Below are 22,422 nucleotides of genomic sequence, written 5' to 3'. Positions count from 1 at the left end.
TCTTCTTTTTTTTATTTTATTTTAGTTTATTTTATTTTATGTATTTATTTTTTTTTGAGACAGAGTCTCGCTCTGTCGCCCAGGCTGGAGTGCAGTGGCCAGATCTCAGCTCACTGCAAGCTCTGCCTCCCGGGTTTATGCCATTCTCCTGCCTCAGCCTCCCGAGTAGCTGGGACTATAGGCGCCCGCCACTTCGCCCGGCTAGTTTTTTGTATTTTTTAGTAGAGACGGGGTTTCACCATGTTAGCCAGGATGGTCTCGATCTCCTGACCTCGTGATCCACCCGTCTCGGCCTCCCAAAGTGCTGGGATTACAGGCTTGAGCCACCGCGCCCGGCCAGCCCTCTATTTCTTCTTTAACAGTGAGTCCTTGAGAGCTCTGTCTGGCCAGTCACTGGATTAGGCTCTGGGGACACATCTGAGTTATACCAAGTCCCTATCCCTATGGAACTTCCAGTCTAGTGTGGACCCAGAATAATTAGCAGATGAGCATATGCCAGGCTGGGTTGGACACCCTGAGCCAAGCATGTCAGGGTCAGGGGACAGGTGACACCTGCTCCATACCACACAGCACAGGCCTGCTACCTACAGGACTGGAGACACTGGAGTTGTGGAGTGTAAGAGATACTAGGTTCAAGAGTTTGGTCTTGAACTTCACTCATTTAGGTGCATACTTGTTTGCTGCTCATAAAATGCAAACAGGACCAAAGTGTGGAGGCCCACTCAGGCGGTCAGAGCTTGACAGCCCTGGTGCCCAAGCAGAACTGACATCCTGCATTCCCTAATTAAGCCTGATTAGCCTCTCCCACACTTTCCCATCCGCCTGTAATCTCCTACAGGTGCAGAAAATATGTCAGTGCCAGTGGGATGACATGGATAATCGCCCCCCTTGTACTAGGCTGGAAACTTAGATGGCCCTTATTACTCCTCCAACACCAGATATCTACTGCCTCAAAATTATTTCATATGCTTTGGGGATGCAAGCTCCAGGAGTGATTTATTTTTAATCGAAAAGCAGTTCTGCATTATAGGAGGCCAAGAGATTAAGAACCTTTATTAACATGTGCTATCTCTTCAGATGCCTCTTCCAGGCCAGCCGGGGCCCTGGCCGGTTTTGAAAAGGTTCTTATGCCAAAGGGCTCCTCTGAGGCGACATTTAGATCAATATTTGGAACTGCCCTTCTGGGAAATCACTGATGGTCTGCGGAAGGCACATGGTGTGACTTTTAGAGCAGTCCATTAGTGAAGAGCTCCACAGCTGTCCCAAGATTTTGGAAAAGGACCAGATGCTGGTATGACTGACCTCGCTTCTGTACAAGAGCTTGGAGCACTGTCTTTCAAGCCTGAGTCTCTCTCTCTCTTTTATTTTATTTTATTTATTTATTTTTGAGACGGAGTCTTGCTCTGTCACCCAGGCTGGAGTGCAATGGCACGGCTCACTGCAACCTCCGCCTCCTGGGTTCAAGTGATTCTCCTGCCTCAGCCTCCCAAGTAGCTGGGATTACAGGTATGTGCCCTCACACCCAGTTTATTTTTGTATTTTTAACAGAGACGGAGTTTTGCCATATTGGCCAGGCTGGTCTCGAACTCCTGGCCTCAAATGATCCGCCTGCCTCAGCCTCCCACATTGCTGAGATTCCAGATGTGAGCCGCCGCACCTGGCCCAAGCCTGAGTCTCTTTACTGCTGCACGGGGAGGGCCTGTGTTTGCTCTTGTCTGGCAGTGGGCACCACCTCCAGGCTACCTGAAGGACAAAGCAGGGGGGTGGGGGTGAAGATATTCTGGCCCCATCTGCTTCTTCTAATTCTCCTTGGTGCCAACCAGCCTCACAGCAAACCATGGGCAATGCTGGTGCGCTCACACCATATGGGATGCTTTTACTGTACAGGCATGTTCCATAGGAGGGGAACAGTACACTCATTTATGGGATGGCTTTGAATGAAGATGTGCATATATGTCAGGGCAAAAAAAAAAAAAAAATGAAGAGCACTACATTCTAAATCACATGGAGGGTTGTTAAAAACCCTGCACATTTACTAGCTGGTGTGATGAGCCCTGAGTGTGCAGAGCATGAGTCTCTCAGCCTGTAGGACTCTCACAGCTGGCTGTGCCTGGGATGAGTTAGGGAAGTTTGAGGTCACAGCATGAAATGCCATCACCGTGTACCAGGAAAACATTACTCATTCCCTAGTTCATCCCATTCCAATCCTCTGAGTACATAAGAGAGAGACTCACTTAGGTGCTGTCCCATTGTAAGCACCTCTCAGGTACTAGCTCACCACCACTTTCAGGACGGGGTGGCTCAGGGCTCTTGAGTGCGCCCCAGTGCAGAGCTGGAATACACTGTCGTCTTGTTTTCTCCTTGTGGTCACCTATTTACAGTCCCTGATACTGGTTTCTACTTCTTGTGTTACAATAAAGTTTCCTCTTAAAATAGATTTAAAGTGAAAAAGAAAGTTGATTTTTAAAAAACTATGAAGAAATAATAAGAAATTTAAATAGCCACTATGAAAATCACAAAGGTGGTGTGTAAACAATCAAGGTTTGGGAAAAGCTGATCTGGAGCCATTTAGCAGGAATTACCACCCAGAATGTGAGGTGGCCGGTGAGGAGGTAACATCAGTGGGAGGAGGATGGGGCCATGGAGCCAGAAAGCAGTGTCACCCAGGAGGCTGGCAGTGAGCAGAGGGTTGCAGGGCTGCGGGGCAGACCAGACCTGGCTCAAATGTCACATCTGCTTAAAGCCATCCTGGCCACATGGCAGAGTCCGCTGATTGCTTCTGCTCACTTGTCCCCCGTCCCACAGTGACTCCCTGAGTAGGACTCCCAACTCCTGCCATGGCCACCTACAAGGGAATGAGTGAGCGTAAGTCCCCTGGGCCTCAGTTTCCCCATTGTAGAGCCCACAGGTCAAACTATAATAGATCATCTTTAGGGTGCTTTCCAACTCCTCAGAGTCTGTGCACATCAACATTAATTGTCCTGGAGTGGTCAGTAGTCATATATTTCTACTTCAGTTTCTCAAGGTTTTGTAATGAACATGTTTCCCCAAAACACAGAGCCAGTTGTATTGACAATAACCAAATAAAATAACCTAAGATGAGCAAGTAGAAGAAGAGCCTGTTCTATGAAGAAGAAATGGCAATAGTTGGGCCAGGCCTGGACCCCAGAGAGGCACTAGGAGTAAGTGGGCCAGGGTCCTCTGGGGGTCTGCAGATACCTCGACCCCTGGAGAGGTCTCCCACCCACACCTGAAGGACAAAGGACAAGGCCACCAGCACAGGCTCTGCTGGGGACAATGCAGTGGGAGAAGACTTTCCTCACAGAGCCCACAGGGGTCTTGGAGAGACAGCCATTCTATGTGAACACAGGGACAGTATGGAGCTCTTTTTAAACGCTCTGCAAGAGAGAATGTTTAAAAACGGCAGCTGCCGTGTGATTGTGGACCTGGATAAAATAGGAAGCAAGAGGCAGAGATAACAGGGAGCTGTTTTAGTCAGAGAAGTGGTTTCCTGATCCTCTATAAGAATGTGCTGGGCTCCATCTTATGTAACATTCATTTTTCTTTCCTGGAAGGAGAACAGCTTGAACTTTCCAAGGCTGCAGATGGCTCCAAGTTCCTCTGGGTGGTGAAATGCCAAATGGATGGCGATAAATGATCAGGAATTTATTGAGAATGCAGGAGAGGTGAGATGTGTGTCAAGTGATGAATTTAAGGAAAATGGTCACAATTTCAAAGGCACAATGAGGCCTCTGCACTCCATTATGACCTGAAGGGGCATCTGCAGCCAGGCCAGCATCATCAGCGGGAGCGGGAGCTGAACACCTATGGAGGGTAAACAGGGCATGGGCCACAGGCTCATACCACAGACCTGGCATTCCTAACTGTGAGACATCATCAGAGCCACTGAGCCTTTGTGGGCCTCAGTCCTTTCATCTGTAAAATGGGCTTATCACGCCCACCCCCCCCCTCCCCAGGGTTTTTGTGAGGGTTAAATAGCATCTGTACAAACAGCTGAGTTACAGGCATGGTTCTGCAACGTTTTACAAGACATAACTGGGTGTTGGAGTTTCAACGGTGCTTTTAAAGCAAACAGACTTGGGTTCAAATCCTGGCCCTGCCACTTAATAGCATGTGGCTGACACTGTCTATGGCAATAAAATAGCAAGAATGGCCGGGCGCGGTGGCTCACACCTGTAATCGCAGCACTTTGGGAGGTCGAGATGGGTGGATCACGAGGTCAGGAGATCGAGACCATCCTGGCTAACACGGTGATATCCCGTCTCTACTAAAAATACAAAAAATTAGCTGGGCGCAGTGGCGGGCGCCTGTAGTTCCAACTACTTGGGAGGCTGAGGCAGGAGAATGGCGTGAACCCGGGAGGCGGAGCTTGCAGTGAGCCAAGATCGCACCACTGCACTCCAGCCTGGGCCACAGAGCGAGACTCCGTCTCAAAAAAAAAAAAAAAAAAAAATTGCAAGAATGAGGCTAGGCATCTCACGGGTGCTGTGAAAGTCAGGGAGGTAAAGCCAGAGAAGTATCTAGCAACGTGTCAGACACAGGTTTGGGCCTTCCTAAGAGATTAGTTTCCTTCCCCTTTCTGACGGTGATGCAAATAAAAAGTGGTTACAAAAGAATTTTAAGAAAGTCATGTATTCAAGGAATAAATGCTTCCCTGCAGCCCTCTGAGGTTAAGCCATGGAGATCAGCAGGCTGTCTCCCCCATTCTTGGCTGGGGCCTCAGTGGAGATAGAGCCTGACAATGCCCATCTTGGATCTGGTGCATAGAATTCCAAACGCACTGAATGGCCATCCCCTTAGCAATCTCCTCCCATACTTCTTGTTTTGTAGCTGGGACCAGCCCAAGTTAGGGAGAGGAGGAGACTGCCTGGCTAGCTGCAGGCCCAGAGCAACTGTGCTCTGACAGTCCCCCACTGCCCCTTCTGTGACAGTGTTCTCTTTTGGTGCTCTCTCCTCTCTACTGTTTTTTGGTCTCTCCTTTACATGCTTCCTGATGCTGGATCTGCTGTTGATACAGCAATGGGGTCTCTCTACTCTCCTCCCTATATTAACTCCCACATACCCCCAACCAAAGGAGTCCCAGAAGCCTCCCATTGCCCACAAGTTAAAGCCCAAACAAGGCACATGAGGCCCTTTCTAGCTTCGTCCCCTGTGCTCCAGCCATGTGCTCTATTCCCCATCAGGCCTTCTGATGCTGTCCAGTTCTGCCTAGAACATACTTTACTTTTTATTCAAATCCCATCATCCTTCAATACCTGGCTTAGGTATAATGTTCTCCAAAGTCTTCCCCAAACTGCTCTTTTAGAAAATGTTGGAAATACAGAAAAATACGAATAATAAAATGAAAATTACCCATTACAATTCTGAAACCTAGAGATTACTACTATTCATATTTGTAGTCTTTTTTTCCATGATTATAATTTTAATATGGTTGAGATCACAAAACCTCCAGCACAGTGTGGTTGGAGTTTCTAGTCTCTCCAGTACAATGTTGAATAGAAGTGATGAGTTAGATATATTTATCTTGCTCCTAATCTTAGGGGAAAAGCATCTGTTAAGTATGATGTTGGCTTTAGGTTTTTTGTAGATGCTCTTTATCAGATTGAGAAGGTCCTTCCTATTCTTTGTTTTTTAAATGACAAAATTATGGTATTGAAGAAAGGGTATTGAATTTTATCAAATACTTTTTCTGCATCGACTGAAATGATCATGTGGGTTTTGTATTTTACTCTACTAATCTCATGCATTACACTAATTTATTTTTAGACATTAAACCACCCTTACATTCCCAGGATAAATCTCACTCGGTCATGGTGTATATATTTTGTTTGTTTTGTTTTGTTTAGATGGAGTCTTGCTCTGTCGTCCAGGCTGGAGTGCAGTGGTGCAATCTCGGCTCACTGCAAGCTCCGCCTCCCGGGTTCAAGCGATTCTCCTGCCTCAGCCTCCCGAGTAGCTGTGATTACAGGTGTCCGCCAATACACCTGGCTAATTTTTTGTATTTTTAGTAGAGATGGGGTTCTGCCATGTTGTCCAGGCTGGTCTTGAACTCCTGAGCTCAGGTGATCCGCCCACCTTGGCCTCCCAAAGTGCTGGAATTACAGGCATGAGCCACTGCACCCAGCAATACGTTTTTAAATGTTGCCAAATTCAGTTTGCTAGTATTTTATTAAGTATTTTTGCATCTCTATTCATAAGAAATACTGACCTTTAGTTTTCTTTTCTTGTGATGTCTTTGTTTGCTTTTGTTATCCAGGTAATACTGACCACTTAGAATAAGCTGGGAAGTGTTTTCTCTTCCTGTATTTTTTGGAAAGGTTTGTGAGAATTGGCATTAATTCTTTTTACATATTTGGTATATTTCAACAGCAAAACCATCTGGGCCTGGGTTTTTCTTTGTTGGTAGTTTTTTTGGTTTTGTTTTTGTTTTGCTTATTAATCCAATGTCTTTACTTGTTTACTCCATTCAGATTTTTTATTTCTTCTTGAGTCAGTTTGGGAAGTTTGGGTCTTTCTTAAAGTTTGTTCATTTCATTTACATTATCAAATTTATAAGGACACAATTGTTCATAGTATTCCTTTATAACCCTTTTTATTTTTGAAAATTTGGTAGTAATGTCCCCTCTTCCATTCCTGATGGTAGTAATTCAAGTCTTCTCTCTTTTTTTCTTGATGAATCTGGCTAAAGATTTATCAATTTTATTGGTATTTTCAAATAACCAACTTTTGGATTTATTTCCTCTATTGTTTTTCTATTCTTTATTTCACTAATTTCTGCTCTGATCTTTATTATTTTCTTCCTTCTGCTTGCTTTAGGCTTAGTTTGCTCTTCTTTTTTCAGCGTCTTAAGGTGAAAAGATATTTGCATCTTAAAAGATAATTTTATTAAGTGAATCTCTGGTTGGTAGATTCTGTCAGGGATGAGAAGAGAGAAGGGAGGTCTGTTGGCCTCCAAAGACATAGTTGTACAAGAACAGGGGCAGTAACTCAGAACTTCATTTTATGATGCTTTCTGACACCTACTCTGGCTAATTTAGACACACTGTGAAAACTCTGCTTTTTTCTCTGCTCCAGAGTCTAGCTTTCTTATCAAAAATTTTGTTTACAACCTCCAACATGACCATAGCCTCCAATGTGACCAATTCCAGATCCATGATGATTCTTTCAGTTGTGACAGAAAGTGATTCCCATGCTCATTGGCTTATGTGATTGTTAGGCTCAGGGCTGTTAGGTTTGATTCAAGGGGTCTGGCAACATGACCAGGAACTGGTTTCTCTTTCAACATTTCTTAGCTTTGCTTTTTTGAGGTAGGTTCCATTCTTGGTCTGACTTCCCCCTTGTGGTCTCAAAATGGTTGCCAGAGTTCCCAGGGTTCACACTTCCAGAGTCAACTTCAGAAGAGAAAAGTGACAGTCTCCTTCCCAAAAGTCCCAGGGGAAGTCTTATTGATCACTAACTTGCACTGGGTACTTGCCCATCCCTGAACCAATCACTGTAGCTGAGGAGAATGTAAAATGATGATAGGCTAAACTTGTCACATGATCAACCTCTCACCAGGGTGGTGTCAATACCATCAGAAACACATGAGCTGAAAGTAGAGGAGAGATGCCTCTTAAATTTAAGGCACTGTGGGTGGAAGAAGAAGGAAATGGATACTAGGGAGACAACCAACCAATGTCTACTCAGGCTCCAAGCTCATCTCCTACTATTCTCCAACATCAGCCTCTCTTCTCCTGCTCATTCCCATCTCCATTGCCTCTACTCAGGCTGGATATATGCCTAGGATTCCTTTCCTCCTTCTCATCATGCTCCTCCATATCTGTCTTGGGCCATTTTGAGACTCAGTTCAAGCATCGGCAGCCCAAATACTCACCACCATTTGGATCTTCCATCATTTGGATGCATCTGGCTAAAAGAATCAGAACACACCTGGTGGTTGAGACACATCAGTGTGGATTTTTGTCCTCTCAATCAAAGTATATTTATAGGCAGATCCAAGGTTGCCTCAGCTATTCCACCAAGGACCCAGATTTTCCCAGCTTTCTCCTTCACTCTCTGTTAGCATCTCTTGCCATCTCATGACTACAACATGGCTACTGCAGCTGCAAGCATTATGCCCACAAAGGCAGAATGTAGGAGTGAGGGGAATTGGGGCAGAGAGAGAGACAGATCTTCTCATCTTGCTCTCTCTTGCCTTTTAACATGGAACTAAAATCCTCCAGAAACTTCTTCTGTGTCTCATTAGCCATCACTAAGTCCTATAGCCAGCCCTAGCTGCAATGTCAGTGGGAGAGAAGAATGGGATAGCCATGTCTGATTAAGACCAATCATGAGGCCAGGTGCGGTGGCTCACACCTGGAATACCAGCACTTTGGGAGGCTGAGGAGAGAGGATCATTTGAGGTCAGGAATTTGTGACATGCCTGGGCAACATAGTGAGATCCTGTATCTACAAAAAACGTAAAAGTTATCTGGGTATGGTGGCACATGCCTGTAGTCCCAGGTACTCAGGAGGCTGAGGCGGGAGGATCACTTGAGCCCAGGAGTTGGAGGCTGTAGTGAGCTATGATTGAGCCACTGCAGTCTAGCCTGAGTGACAGAGCAAAGCCCTGTCTCTTAAAACAACAGTAAAAAAAAAAAAAAAGACTAATCATGAGTGATATCCCTGAGGACAAAAATCAGCATGAAAGAAGTGAGGATGGCCACAGTTCTCTGCATGGTGCCCTTACTCTGTAATGACAGAGTTCATTCCTGGCACGCTCCCATGTTGTGCTGGCTCTGCCCTTGAGCCAGGTGGCCTGTGGGGCTTGCTGAGACTAGATGGTCTTGGACAAAAGACATCAAGGCAAAGGATAAACCAACAGCAACTTCACGCAGGCTGGGGCACCCACCATGGAACCACAGAGAAGTACAGATGTGAGAAGATGGGATCCTCACCCAATTCTAGACATTTAACCACATAAAATCTTTGCAGGAATTTCTCAGTTGCTCTGGATGGACTAGACTGTAAATAATTACCAACCCACATGGCCCCTGACTCTATCATGGTTCCCAGCACAGCCTATACAATGAAGCCCAAATTCCTTAGCAAGTCAAAATGGCCATTGCCAACTGAACTGAGTGCACAAAGGAAAGGCCACCCGAGGACACAGAAAGAGCGTTGGCATCTGTGAGCCAAAGAGAGAGGCCTCAGCAGAAATCAACCCTGCTGACACCTTGATCTTGGACTTCTAGGCTCCAAAACTGCGAGAAAATTAATTTCTGTTGTTGAAGGCCTCCAGTCTGTGGTATTTTGTTATAGTCGTCCTAGCAGACTAGACAACAGCCATTCCAATCCAGGCTCCTGAACCAGCCATTCCAAACTCACTTTCTACCACGCAGTTCAGACTCCAGTTTCCAAAGAATCCTTGTCATTTTCAGAGCACACTGTATCCTCTCTCACTTCCATGCCTGTGAGAGTGATTCCCTTTAGCCCAGAATGTCCCTTTCTACCTTCAAGATCCAGCTGAAAGTCACCTAAACATCTCTCTGAAATCCCAACACAGTATCCACAGCCTTCACAAGACAACACCCATGGTGTGTGGCACTGCCTCCCCGACAAATGTATGGAGATGCCTTCAAAGGCAGGGGCAGGGCGACTTCATTTCTGTGTCTCCAAACTGGAATGAGACCTGGCATACACGAGGTGTTCAGCAAGAGCTAGTGCCATGGAGAGGTCAGAAGTGAAAGGGGCCACATCTCCAAGCTGTTTGTGGATCCTCCATTGCTGTCCAGCACAGTGCTGAGTTTACATTTGGAGCACAATTAATACCTGTTGAACCATTCTCCCACCCAATCAAAAAAGGATGCAAACCCTCCAGACATCCATGGCAACTTCTGTGCTAAAATGGAAAACACCTGCCATACTGCAACTCCCACTCGTAGATGCATTTCACACAGAGTTTTACACCAAAGCTAACTAAATTGGTGAAAGCACAGTCATCCAGTATCTCAAGGGGTAACCTGCAGGGAATATTCTTCTTCCAGGTGTCGCTAACTCCTTCGGTGATACTTATGGATTTAGGTCCTCCTTTTCCTGCACAAAAGGTTAATGCCTTGAAGCCCATATACAACCGAAAAGCCTTTATTCTTTTCCTGGAAAACTATGGCAGTAGAGACTTCAGGAATCATCCTCTCTCAATCATCCCATTGTAAATATGAGGAAGTTGAATCATCCATGCAACAAATGTGTTTTGATCCCTTATTTTGTGCCAGGTATGAAACTCTACAAGAGGCCTGTGTTGGAGAAGACAGAAAAAAGCTAAATATGAATTCTGCCCTGGTTGGAGAAGATAGAAAAAAGCTAAACATGAATTCTGCTCATAGGTTGTTCTATTCCTGTGAGATGCAAACTATCCCAGAGTTATAGCAAAAGAAAAAACTTCTGGGAACTTGCTGGACAGTCTAGAGACGGTACCTTGTCTAAAGTTACTCAGAGGCAGAGGTAGTAATAAGACTTCAACCCTGGTCCCAACTCTTAATACAAATATATTTTCCCCCATGCAGTAGATTTCAAAAATGACCACAAAATATTCTGTCCTCCATCCTCGCTCCTTGGACATGCCTTCACATACTGCCTCTGGGCTGGCCTCCTGATGTGCTTTGGCCAGTGGGACATTCACAAACGTGATACAAGAGAGACTTCAAGAGCACTTGCATACTGGCATCTGTTCTCGTTGCTCTTGAAACACTGCCAACTTAAGAACAGATCCAGGCCAGTCTGAGAAAGCATGATAAACCACATGGACAAGAACTGAGGTGATCCTACCAACAGCCTGCCAACACCAGACGTGGGTAAAGCCATCCAAGACTGGCAAGCCTCTAGCTAGCCTGCCAGTGCCTGCCGATCCACAACTGACCATAGATACATGCGGGAGCCTGGCTGGGAGCAGCAGAAGACCCACCCAGCTGAGCCCAGCACTAATCGCCAACCCACAGAATCAAGGGCTGAGTAACAGCAATAGATTCCTAACATACCCTAGACTATCCTGTCCACTCTGGATCCAGCACATGGCCCTTGTAGTAACAGCCTCACTCTCTGCAGCATAAACATTTCCACCAACCACGGTAACGTAATCAGGACCAAAGGAAAAACATATGCCAAAGACCAGAGTACCTTAAGACATGGATTAAGGTATTCTTAATTTTCTGAAATTTGACTGGATGCTCTGAAAATTGACTGGATGCTCTAAGGAAGGTTTATTTGAGTTGACTTCCAGCTATAATAGCTAAGGGTTGTTTGGTTCTCCTTCCAGTCAAGAGTTATGCCACAAATCTTGTGCTGAGCTCCACATAAAAGAAAAGTGTTGAACTAACCTTATTATGTGTTATCTCAAAAAGAATTTCACCACCAAAGGCTAGCTTCCTTGTGGCTTTTTTGTTTTGTTTACTTTGTAAAAGCAGCACCCAGCAACTGCAGAAGTTTATTAGGGAGCCTGAAATCTCCTTGACATGGAACTGAGTTTCATTTGAAGAAACAAAAAAGTTAAGAAAAAAAAAAGGTGAGTAACTTGAGCCCTGGAGAAAGCCTGTGGCCTGGTGTGGTGAGGGCAGCAGTCAGGTTGGCATCTGTCAAAAGCATGACTGCTTTCACACTGGGTCCTCTGTGACTGGTGCTTGCCATGAGGGTGGAGGGAAGTAAGGGGTAATGGTGGGCAATCGACAAGCCTGGCACAGGTCCAGAGTCCCCAGAACGATGGTGAAGGGAGATGAAGTGGACAAAGGAATCAGGAGAGTTTAAATTGACCCCTCAGGGAGCCCACATTTCTCTCTCACCCACACCACGCATGTGGGAAAGGTGCTATTAGTCCTCATTTTAAAGATGAGAAAACTACTGCAGTCATGGGTCAGTAGCGTCTCTGGGGGCCCATACCTGGCCAGCGTCGACCAGGGTGTGGTCCTGGCAGTCCTGCCCCAGGACCTCCACTCTTCTCCACGCACCATTGGCTTTTGCTGTTCAGAGAGGCAATGTTTCCCTGAAACACGTTTCTTCAAGATTGACGGAACAGGATAAACAGAGGGGAACCTCTAAAATGTCTAAAGGCAGCAATTTCCTAACTAAAGGTTTTCAATCTCTAATCCAGTAGACTGTCAGTGACCTGGGAAAATTGATATGCCTTGGTAAGGAGACATTAACCAGAGGCTGTATGTGGCCGCATGTGCAGTTTTTTTGTGCCCTTCCATCTCTTTCCCTTTTCATTCTTTTTTCCCCTCCTTCCCTCCTTTTTGTTTGGGGCCCCCTTATAAGAGTCTGCCACTTTCTTCTGACTCTTGTTCTCCCAGAGGCCTCCTGGGCTCCTGTTCCTCCCACAGTTTCTCCCCTCCTCCCACCTATCTCCTGGATGCTCTGAGTATGTCTCTGGTCATCGCTTCTGAGGTCCATCTGCCCTTATTAGCAGCCTCGGCAGGCATCACTTAAGTGCCCTAATACTTCTAACCACTGTCAACAGACCCAGCAAAATGGAGGCTGGCCAAATGGCTTCCCATGGGAGATAGGGAGCTGGTACCTCTCCAAGCCCTGCTCCGAACAGGACATTTGCTCAAGTCCTTCCTGGGGAGGGCTAACTTGTAGTTTAAATTGATCAGAAGAAGGCATGGGGGAAACTTCTGAGGAAGAGCCCAAAGCAGAAGCAATGCATAATCAGGAGGCTGCCCTGCAGCCCTGAGCCAGCCCTGTGGCAGCCTGAGAAGCTCCTTTCACCCCCGGGCCTCAGTCTTTCCTTCTGTGAAATGACGAAGGTGGCAAAGAACTCTGGAGTCACTGACCCCCATTTTAAGAGTCTCATGGAGCCTATGATCCATCTTCCTTTTCTAGAGAAGTGTATATACCCCTTTAAGGTCAAAAGCCCCAGACTCTAACCCCCTACAACTATCCACGAACCTACTGTAAGTCCCCAAGGTCAGGGACAGCTGCTGATCTCTAAAGATACCTTGGTGCTCAGTCTGTTGTTTTCCCACCCTTCTTTCTGTCCTCTATCCTTCCTCTGCCTTCTTTTTTCCCCTTCCCCTCTTCTCTTTTCTTCCTTCCTTCCTTCCTTCCTTCCTTCCTTCCTTCCTTCCTTCCTTCCCTCCTTTCTTTCCTCCCTGCCTCCCTCCCTCTCTCCCATCCTCTCTTCAAACTGTCGCTAGAGCTATGTCTCCCTGAGAAACATGTGGTTTGAATCTTTTGGGGGGAAGGTGAGGCATACCTTCTCATCACCATATACAAGAGACTGTGTGGAACACCATGCACAGGAACAAATGGTCAGCGTTAGCCTGGGAGCAAGGCATGTTAGCAGACAGCCACAAAGGTCCGCTTGGGCCAGCTGCAAGTGGAGGGACACACAGCACACAGCTCTTCTTACAGCTTCAAACACACAGAGAACAATGTCACCCCGTTTCACTCGCTGACCACCGCTGCATCCCCACCCCCATCCCCTAATGAACAAGGCGATGTGAAATGAAAAGAACCTCCTACCAACAAGAACCTTGGATGACCCTGCAATATGGGACAAGGGTCATCTTGTCATCTCAGCTGTAAAAATTTGCACGAGTAAAGACCATTTCCTCCGTGTATACAATGACCAATAGTTTGGTTTGCATTCATGGACAAAGTGCATCTGGGATTAAGATCTAAACCCAAAAGGTGCCAATAAATAGACAATGGTGGACAAAGGTTGCTATTCAGGAAGCAGCTTATTCTGCTATTTTTTTTCTTCGACTCTACTGCGAAATAAAGCCAGATTTGTATCAGCAGAACATTCTTACAGCAACTGGAAGAAATTATCCCTTAACGAAGCTGTTGAAAAACTCAACTGCAAGAATAGCAGCCGGCCTTGCCTCTTGCCATCAAAAGATCTTTTCTATTTGAAGAGTATTTTTAAAAAGCCCTAAAGAAATGCCCTGTTTAAAAATAAAACAATTTGCTATGCTATCACAAAAGCAGAAGCATCAGAAGGAGAAATAACAGCTTCATACAAGAAAAATAAACTTCTGAAAATTCTTAAAATGGACAAAATAACATACAGGTGCTACTAAAATGCAATAATCTGCCTAAAAATAATGTCATTGCTAGAAAATGCATGGTAGGGCCCATTTTCTCAGAGTTTAAGAGTAAATTTTGTGGAACAACAAACATGAGTCAAAGGTGCTTCACTTTTGATTCCTCCTTGTAGGGAGAGAGTGTAAGCTGATTCCTTCCTTCCCTTCAGCAGAGTCACTCGTGATTCATATTGATTCATATTGTATAGTGGCATCTGAAATGTAATCAGTTCATTGGCCACTGCTCCTCCTCCTCACTCCCCTCCTGGCTTATCCCAGGGCTGTGCCAACAAATGACCCGCAGCCTGCGGTGATCCCATGCGTCCTCCTTGCCACACAGCAGCCCCACTGTGTTCTGAGTTAAGAATATGCTAAAGGTGTGTGCTGTGAAGGAGAATCCCACATTCCCACACCCTCAATAACACCAGCTCCTTCTGCCATCACACCAGAGACACCTGGGAGTCACCTTCCTTCTCCCTCTGCTGCCCATGCATCCTCAGGCACGGTCCCTGTTCATCTCTCCATCCCCCGCTACCACGCGATGCTACGTCTTTGCCATGACTCAGCCTTCTTCACCTTGCACCTAGATTACTATGAACCTCTCCATCTGGCTGGTTATTTGAGATACAAAGCTGGGACCCCTACCCCCACCCTTTGGCTCATGCTTTTGTGTTTGGGTCCTCTCCCCCACGTGCCCTTTCCAAGCGTGGAACACCATCCAGGCCACGGGACAGAAGGGCAAGTAGGAGCTGCGACCCAGCCCACACTCTGCTCACCAACTCACGGGGCAGCCTCTGCCCAGTGGGCACTTCTGTCTGATTTGCACAAAGGCTCTGCATGGCATAGCAGCAGCCTTGCGTCTAGGTCCTGGCTGCATCATATTATAATTATCCACGTGTTGGTCCATCCCCACCCCCTCATCAGATGCATGATCTTTGCCACCCTTTCCCCACCCTGGCACCCAAGGACCATGTAGACATCAATAAGGAAGTATTTGCTGAATGAATTGCTGCTTTGGATCCTGGGAGAGGAGAGCAAGGAGCCGTATGGGGGAGCCACAGAGCTGCATGCGAGGGGCGCTGAGTGGGAGCCAGGCCGTCCTCACCCCTGCAGAGACTGACAGAGTGGAGTTCAAAATGGCCACCTGCAGGGACAATAAGCTGTGTGATTTGGCTGACCCCAGGGAGCATCTGCGCTACACCAGCTGGCTGGTGATGCGGGAACACCTGGTCGCAGGTGGCATGAGTTCAGAAGGGCCACAGGGTTCAGCAGCTGCGGCCTGGGGAGGGGGAAATTCACACTCCCTTCCATGCTCAAAGAAGAAAACAGGACCTGCAGAAGGCTTCCCAGAACACTGAACAAACCCCCGAAGCAGGGGGTGCGAGACAGAAAGCACTAAACAGCCGGCTGACAACCTGGTTAGAAAACCTAAGGGCGGGGAAAGAAAAGCCAGTCCCACCTTTGAGGACAAAGTCTCCAGAAGGCCATGGGGATGGAATTATGTCCAAGCAGATGGTGAAAATTCTTCACCTCCGGATGGATCCAGATGGCTGGGAGGGGCCCTTGTTTCCTAGAGCCACAGGTGCCACACCCGTGTGTGACTGGGGGCTGATGTGAGGAGGACATTACAAGGACGCAAGAAGGGGGGATGGTCTATACCACTTAAATCTACCCAGGCCTCAGGGCATGGCCTCTCCTCCAGGTAAACTGGCATAGGTGGTGGAAGTGCCTGTTGGCACTGCCCATTGCTGCAGACACACACAGGGAGTGAAGACTTGATGGAGAAAGGGATCAACATGGGCCTGGAACGGGAGGGCTGTGATGGGGGCCATCACTGAGCCCCACTCCCGGCAGCAAGGGAAGGAACAGCAGGAGTGGGGAGCCCTGTCTTATTGGTTCTAGATCCACTGAAAGCGGCCACAGTTCTGAGAACTTGGGCAGGTTCCAGAAACGATGCCAAATCTCCCTTGCTAGTCCATCCCCTGCCTGTGTTCCCCTTGCAGCACCTAGCTCCCCACATCACTGGCAGGAGATTCCTGAAAACCATGCAGGCTGCACCCTGGCCCTGAGGCAGCTCAGACCGGTGGAGCAGACCAGGTGGGAGAGGAGGGAGCCATGGTGAGGGGGTGGTTACAAAGTTCCTAGAGGGAAAAAGCCACGTGACCGAGGTCTGAGGCAAGAAAGGACTAGAAGGCAAGGCCAATAAGATTCAGAGAAAGGGCTTATGTTCCAGAAGGTCTCCATAAATGCAGGCGAATTGGGAACAAAATGCAAAACAGAGATTTAAAGGAGGAAGCACTTGCTGGAGGCCGGAGGGCAAGGCTCTGGAGGAAGTGGGGAAGGCTGGCCTCCCAGGGATGTGCCTTGGGACATCAGCGAGGGAGGGACAATCACACTTTGAGCCAGTTCCTTCAATATCATCAGTTATCATCTTAACAGAAGCTACAGAAAAGAAAGTGGGCCAGTTCTTCAGAGTTGAGGGGCTGCCGGGAAGGCCAAGTGCGCGAGCCGACAGGTCGACTAGCATTAGAGAAAGATGGGAGTGAGATGTGTCCACTCGGTACCCCTCTACTCAGCACCTCCTTCACGCTGGTCCTTGCAGATGAACAGTGAATATGGTCTGCTCCATACCTTGAACTCACTGCCTGGGAGGGGTCAGAGTTGTACAATCATATAATTACAGCCTGCTCTCCAGCCTTCCTGGTCATTCCAGTGTCAAATGAGGGTATTTTTGGAGTCTAAGTCATCAAATTGCACATTGTTTCCACACCACACCCTTTCCCCCACCCGAACACTGCCATTCGGTCATTCTCGTGGGTAAGGAATTCTCACAGTTAGCTTCCAGGTGTCCTTTCCATGAGCTGAGCCACTTGGTGGGCTGAATTCAAAGGTGCTAAATATTTCTCAAAGGGGCACAAGAGCAACCGTGACTTCTTAGCTCAAGAGCCCACAAAACAGCTCGCCCTCATCCATGGGCCAGTCTCCATCACCCTGTGATAATATCAGCGGACATTTGCTCATGATCCAGTACGCTTTTTTTTTTTTTTTTTTTGAGATGGAATCTCACTCTGTCACCCAGGCTGGAGTGCAGTGGCACAATCTGGGCTCACTGCAACCTCTGCCTCGTGGGTTCAAGTGATTCTCCTGCCTCAACCTCCCGAGTAGCCGGGACTACAGGCGTCTGCCACCTCACCTGGGTAATTTTTTGTATTTTTAGTAGAGAAGGAGTTTTACCACTTTTGGCCAGACTGGTCTCGAACTCCTGACCTCAGGTGATCCACCCACCTCGGCCTTCCAATGTGTTGGGATTACAGGTGTGAGTCACTGTACCCAGCCAATATTTTTAAATTCCAGCATGCTGAATCGGATGAGGCAGCTAGTCAGCCAAGGGCATAAATTCCGCTTTTTCGTTGTTGTTGTTGTTTTCAGAATAAACACATATCTCTGATTTATTATTATTTTTTTTTTAAGAGACAGAATTTCAACATGTCGCCCAGGCTGGTCTCAAACTCCTGGTCTCAAGGCATTTCCCACCTATGTCTCTGGAGTTTCTGGGCCACAGATGTGTACCACTGAACCCAGGTCATTTCCCACTTTTAATATATCATGAGCAAACGATTAGCGAGAATTCATTGTTCTCTTCCTCTTTACCCCAGGAAGTGATCTTTACCCTAACTCAAAATGTAAAAATTTATCAGGAAAACACCACCTATAAGACAAAATCTGTCCTGCTTGGTGGTGTAAGGAGAACAACTGGATTTGGTCCACGTCAGAAGAATGTGGACCAAATCCCGCTACTGCCAGCAGGGTCATTTGTAGAAAGATACTTTGTAACATTGGACTTCTGTTTCCTCATCTGTAAAAATGGGAATAGTAAGAATAATAATACTTGTCTCACAGATTGATGTGAAGGTAAAATGAGATCATGTGTGCACAGAATCTAGTCCAGACCCTAGAACATACTTGGTACTCAATTAATATGAGATAATTCTGCCATGCCTTAAGTATAAGATTTGTTATTACCGTAAATACTACAGCATGAATTTGCCTTGGCACTGCCAAATGGAATTTAAGCTCTGATTCCTGATGATGAAATACAGAGACTCTGGCCTGCTATGTTAAAAACAGCACTGACGGTAAAGGTCAACCCAAGACATGCTTTCTCTTTCTCAGGGTCCAGTCTGAGGAGGCTGGTGTTTGTACGACAGAATTTGCTTCCATAAAGCGGGTTAAGCCAGGTTCCTAGTGCAGCGGCTGACACCTGTGGCTTGGTGTTGCTCTGAGCCACCTGCAGAGCCAGTCTTGGAACCCAGCAGGTCCTCTGAGGGCAATATGTCCTTGTAGGTGCTCATGGCAGGCTCCAGGAGCTGGAGGTAACTGATTGGCCAGAAAATCCACCCAAACCAGTACTGACTAACTGAGGCTGGCACAGATCCTTCTGCATAATAAGATATCCACAGGCCCCCGGGGTGGCTTCTGAGCTCCCGAGGGCCTCTATGAGAAAGAGAGCAGAGGCGGGGCTGGAGATGAGGTGCTCTTAACCCAGGTTTTGCCCACAGTTGGTAGAGTAGTGGGGGAGGGTTCAGTCTCCTCTTTTTTTGCCCCTTGTTTTTCCTCCCTTCTTTCTTCCTAACTGGGAAGAGGCAGGATTGCACAAAGCCAGGCCCTGGTTTTGCTGAAGAGGGCTAAAGAGACTGGGGGAAAGATTGAAGCCCTGGTGACTTGAGGTCCCCTCCCTCTTCCTAAGAGCAGAATGAATGATTCTGTGCAGGCAATAATAATAATAATAATACTTATTATAATGATGCTGCGGGGGTCTCCCAGATCATGCAAGAGGGCGGGCATGCTGAGCAGCTGCTCTCGGTTATGAAGATACAGAGGTGTTTCATGCTGGCTGGCACAAACGTCTGCCCTGAGCCCCCACGCTAGGATCCCCAAGACTGCCCCAAGATCCAGCAAGCACAGGGTTAACATGAGTCATGGCAAGGGGCCTCCAGGACCTCTGCATCATCTCCAGGGGCTGGAGGCAGGGCAGGTAGGGCCTTAGCCAGCCCCTTCCTCTTTGGTAAACTGAGGAAAACACAACAGAAAGTGTTCATTGAGCCACACATGCTCATGGTTCTGTTGCTCTTTCTGTTTCAGTACTCGTGCCCTCAATATTTTTTTCCCTGAACCTTTTCTAGACTCATACGTTTCTTCCAAATTCTGGGGCCGAACTGCCTCAACCCATCCAACCCTGTTCTTAAGCCCATCAGCAAACACCATAAGGCGGACGCTGACATCCAAGAGGCAGCTCAGTTTAAATTAAGAAGTTGAGTTATCATTTCTAACTAGAGCAAAAGCAACGGAGCAGAGAGAGCTCCCTGCAATGCAACTTCAGCACAGAGATTGTGAAAACCACCCGCAGGCGAGGAGAGGGCAGGGCAGCCAACTTGACCATTTCTAACCCACTCACCCACCGCCCTCCCCCTGTGCCGGGACTGCAGAACCTCTTTATTTTTGTTGACTTCGCACTAGGACAACCTCACTACTTAACCAACAAAGCCCCCCAAGTCTGAGACTCAGATTAAAAACTTCTATTTTCAATTATTTGTCCTCTTTCTGTATATTGATCAAATTACCACAAACCACTAATCTGTTAGAAATTAATCCAAGATTGAGCAATTCTACAGCCAGTTAAGACAGAGTGGAGAATTAATGATTAATTAGCATCATAATGCTCAACAACCCCCACACTTCCTCTAATGCACATGCACGTACAGACACATTCTTTAAGAAATGTATTACCAGAACTGGTAGGAACCCTTCTCAGCACATTACCCACTTGAAAACACTAGAGAGAAACCATAGTCAGTATGTATAGCTGCCCTGAAGCTGTGACTCTATGCCGGGTTTTAAAAGTCCGTATCTCTGTGTTTTTGACGTGAGGCTCCCTGGATCATACCTTGATGAAGACAGAGAAGAAATTTTACACCTGTGTGAGGGTTGGGTGATTACTGGAGCACAAAGAGAGACACGATCCAACCACACAATGATCCCTAGGAGACAAGAGGCCTACGAAACAGGTAAAATGTCCCTGGAACAGGAAATGTTCACTTGTCACCAGGCCAATTGGTTACCACAAATAAGTTCTTTTTCCAAATAACACAAACAAGCAGGGTTTTCCTGCTTCATCCAAGAGGAGGGAGCAGCAGCAGGAGACCAGCTGTCTTGTGTGTAGTCCCAATGCCTGCTTCTAATAGCAAGACAAATCCTTGATGGAAAATGTACAAAGTAATTGAGCAGGCAAGGAATCGGAAGGAAATACCCAGGCCCCTTTCTTCCTGGTGACACATGTATGCCATCTTCTGAAGCTCAGAAACAAGCAGGAAAAGAGAGCAAAGGTGAAGATATATGTATTACTTCGGGTTTCTCATCCATCTAGGGGATTTTCTTTAATTGTTGGGTTTGATTTTAAATGAATGCCTGTACAACAGGAAATCAACTTCAGTACAAAAAATAAAGTCATGTGGAATTTTTGAAAATTGCCATACGGTAGGATCTGTATCTGAGTTGTTATAATGGAAAAAGAATTCCTGCTTCTTAATTTAAAAATTATAAAGTATACATTTTAGCTTTGTTAACATTGCTCAGCCTAACGTTAAAATAGCAGGGGAAGTAGGTCATAGAGAAAGCGGCCCCGCCCCAGATGGCACATGATAACGACCAGAGGAGAAGCAGGGGTCAAGCTCCCCTGTCGCCTGGGGTGACTCTTTAAGGAAGACTTACTTGGGTGTGCCCGTGGGTTTCCAGTACCTGCAGAAGAGGTACTGTCCGTCTGCATTGACCAAGTGAGGGAGATCCTGGTAGGGAATGCTCTGCGGGGTCCGCCTGGGGGAACTTTCCTCTGGCATTCTGGAAGGGTCTTCAGATCCTAGAAGGAAAAGTGACATATTCCAAAGTCAGAAAATCTCAAGAACATGTATGGATAGGAGAGAAAAGCCTAGTTCAGAGTCAGTAACATTTTTTTAAAAGCAGTTTTAAAAACCCCTCCGTTTCAAAGGTTTAAAAAATACATATATTTCTTGCAAACCTCTCCAAGACTGAAAAATCCCATTTGTTCTCAAGAAAATGCTCACTTTATTTTTTAAGTACCTCATTACAGCTTTTCCCCCTTCCCATCTGTGTTTATTTTAAATCATTTCAGGAAACTTCATCTTAAAGACTATTTTAGCTGTAATCAAGTGGAAATTACAGTCAGCTCTATGGGTACAAAGACCCAGCTGCAAGAAGACCTATCTATCTTAAAATCTCCAAGGAACAGTTTCAAGTGGGCACAGTAATGAGGTGGATGATACTCAGATTATTCCTCCCATCTGAAATTCCAAGGATACATGACAAACCTGTTTCCATTATGTGCTGGCGTTTGCATTCCACAACCACGACAGCCTGGAGAATCAGAACCAGGCAAACCGGGCTGTTCCCTCAACTGGGCGGCCCCAAGGCAGCATGAAGGCAGCTCCCGAGCCCTCTTCCCGCACCCAGACCCTTCCTTTCGTGCTGGGGCGCTCAGCCGGGAGCCTGCTTCCAGCTCCCACTGGCAGGCTCTCCCGGGCTCCCCTCCCTCCCCAAGGCGGGGAGCGGCGCTGCGAATCTCCACTACTAGTTCATGTCATCACTTTTCCTAAACAAATCGCTGGAGGGGCTCGGAGAAGGCAGGGGCCCAGAAAACTGGGAAACTAGCTCGGCGCACACCGAGGCACCTCGCAGACGCACAAATGCGGGTGCCCGAGGCAAAGTCGCCCCCAAGGTTTCTCACAAACTTTGCTTCCTGCGCGTCTCCGACAGTACTGGACATGTAGCCCCGCAGCTGTCATCGGAAATGCCCCTGGGAAAACCGGGGGGCGCTTCGCCGGGTGTCTGCACCGGGGAAGGTGGGGACTAGAAAGATGGAGTTGATGGGGACAAGTTGGTTTGGGGGCTGGTGCGAGGGAGCAGGGAGGGCGCGCGCGCACACACACGCGCGCACACAAGGACACGCGCGCACACACACCGTGCACACACACACGCACACATGGGTAGCGGGAGCCCACGCCGGGTGTTTCCGGGACCCAGATGCTGCTCCCCACCCCTGACGGCGGCACTGGCGGGCTGGGGCGGGGGCCGGGAGGCAGTTACCGGGGCCACGAGCGCCGCTGTCGCGTTCCCCGAGCGCCGCGGATCTTCGTTTGCGGCGGGCTAGGGCCGGGACGAGCTGCGCGCGACCGGCTTCGCGGCGACAGGGTGCGGCGTCTGCGCCGCCACTTTATCCCCGGGCCGGCTCGGCGGCGGGGGCGGCCCAAGGTGGGTGGGGACGCGCGGGACC

The 22,422-nt window shown here is 47.5% G+C and overlaps 1 protein-coding gene across 3 annotated transcripts in view; it reads right to left on the bottom strand.

The window, feature by feature from the left end:
* MGLL (monoglyceride lipase) overlaps window positions 1-22,416 on the bottom strand; it is a 135,999-nt gene extending 113,583 nt beyond the window's left edge. The window contains exons 1-2 of one of the 3 annotated variants that reach the window (XM_017885030.1): window positions 21,461-22,416; window positions 20,847-20,991 (exon numbers count right to left, since the gene is read on the bottom strand). In XM_017885030.1, coding sequence (XP_017740519.1) covers window positions 20,847-20,991; window positions 21,461-21,470 — 155 coding nt within the window. In that variant the 5' untranslated portion in view covers window positions 21,471-22,416. The remainder of the gene's footprint in view (window positions 1-20,846; window positions 20,992-21,460) is intronic. The other 2 variants (XM_017885031.1, XM_017885032.1) reach the window with 2 other exon arrangements.
* Between the last annotated feature and the right edge of the window lie 6 nt (window positions 22,417-22,422).

Source organism: Rhinopithecus bieti, unplaced genomic scaffold, assembly GCF_001698545.2.
Source record: "Rhinopithecus bieti isolate Rb0 unplaced genomic scaffold, ASM169854v2 scaffold_13262, whole genome shotgun sequence".
NCBI classification, from domain to species: domain Eukaryota; kingdom Metazoa; phylum Chordata; class Mammalia; order Primates; family Cercopithecidae; genus Rhinopithecus; species Rhinopithecus bieti.
This window is presented reverse-complemented; position numbering and strand designations above follow the sequence as displayed.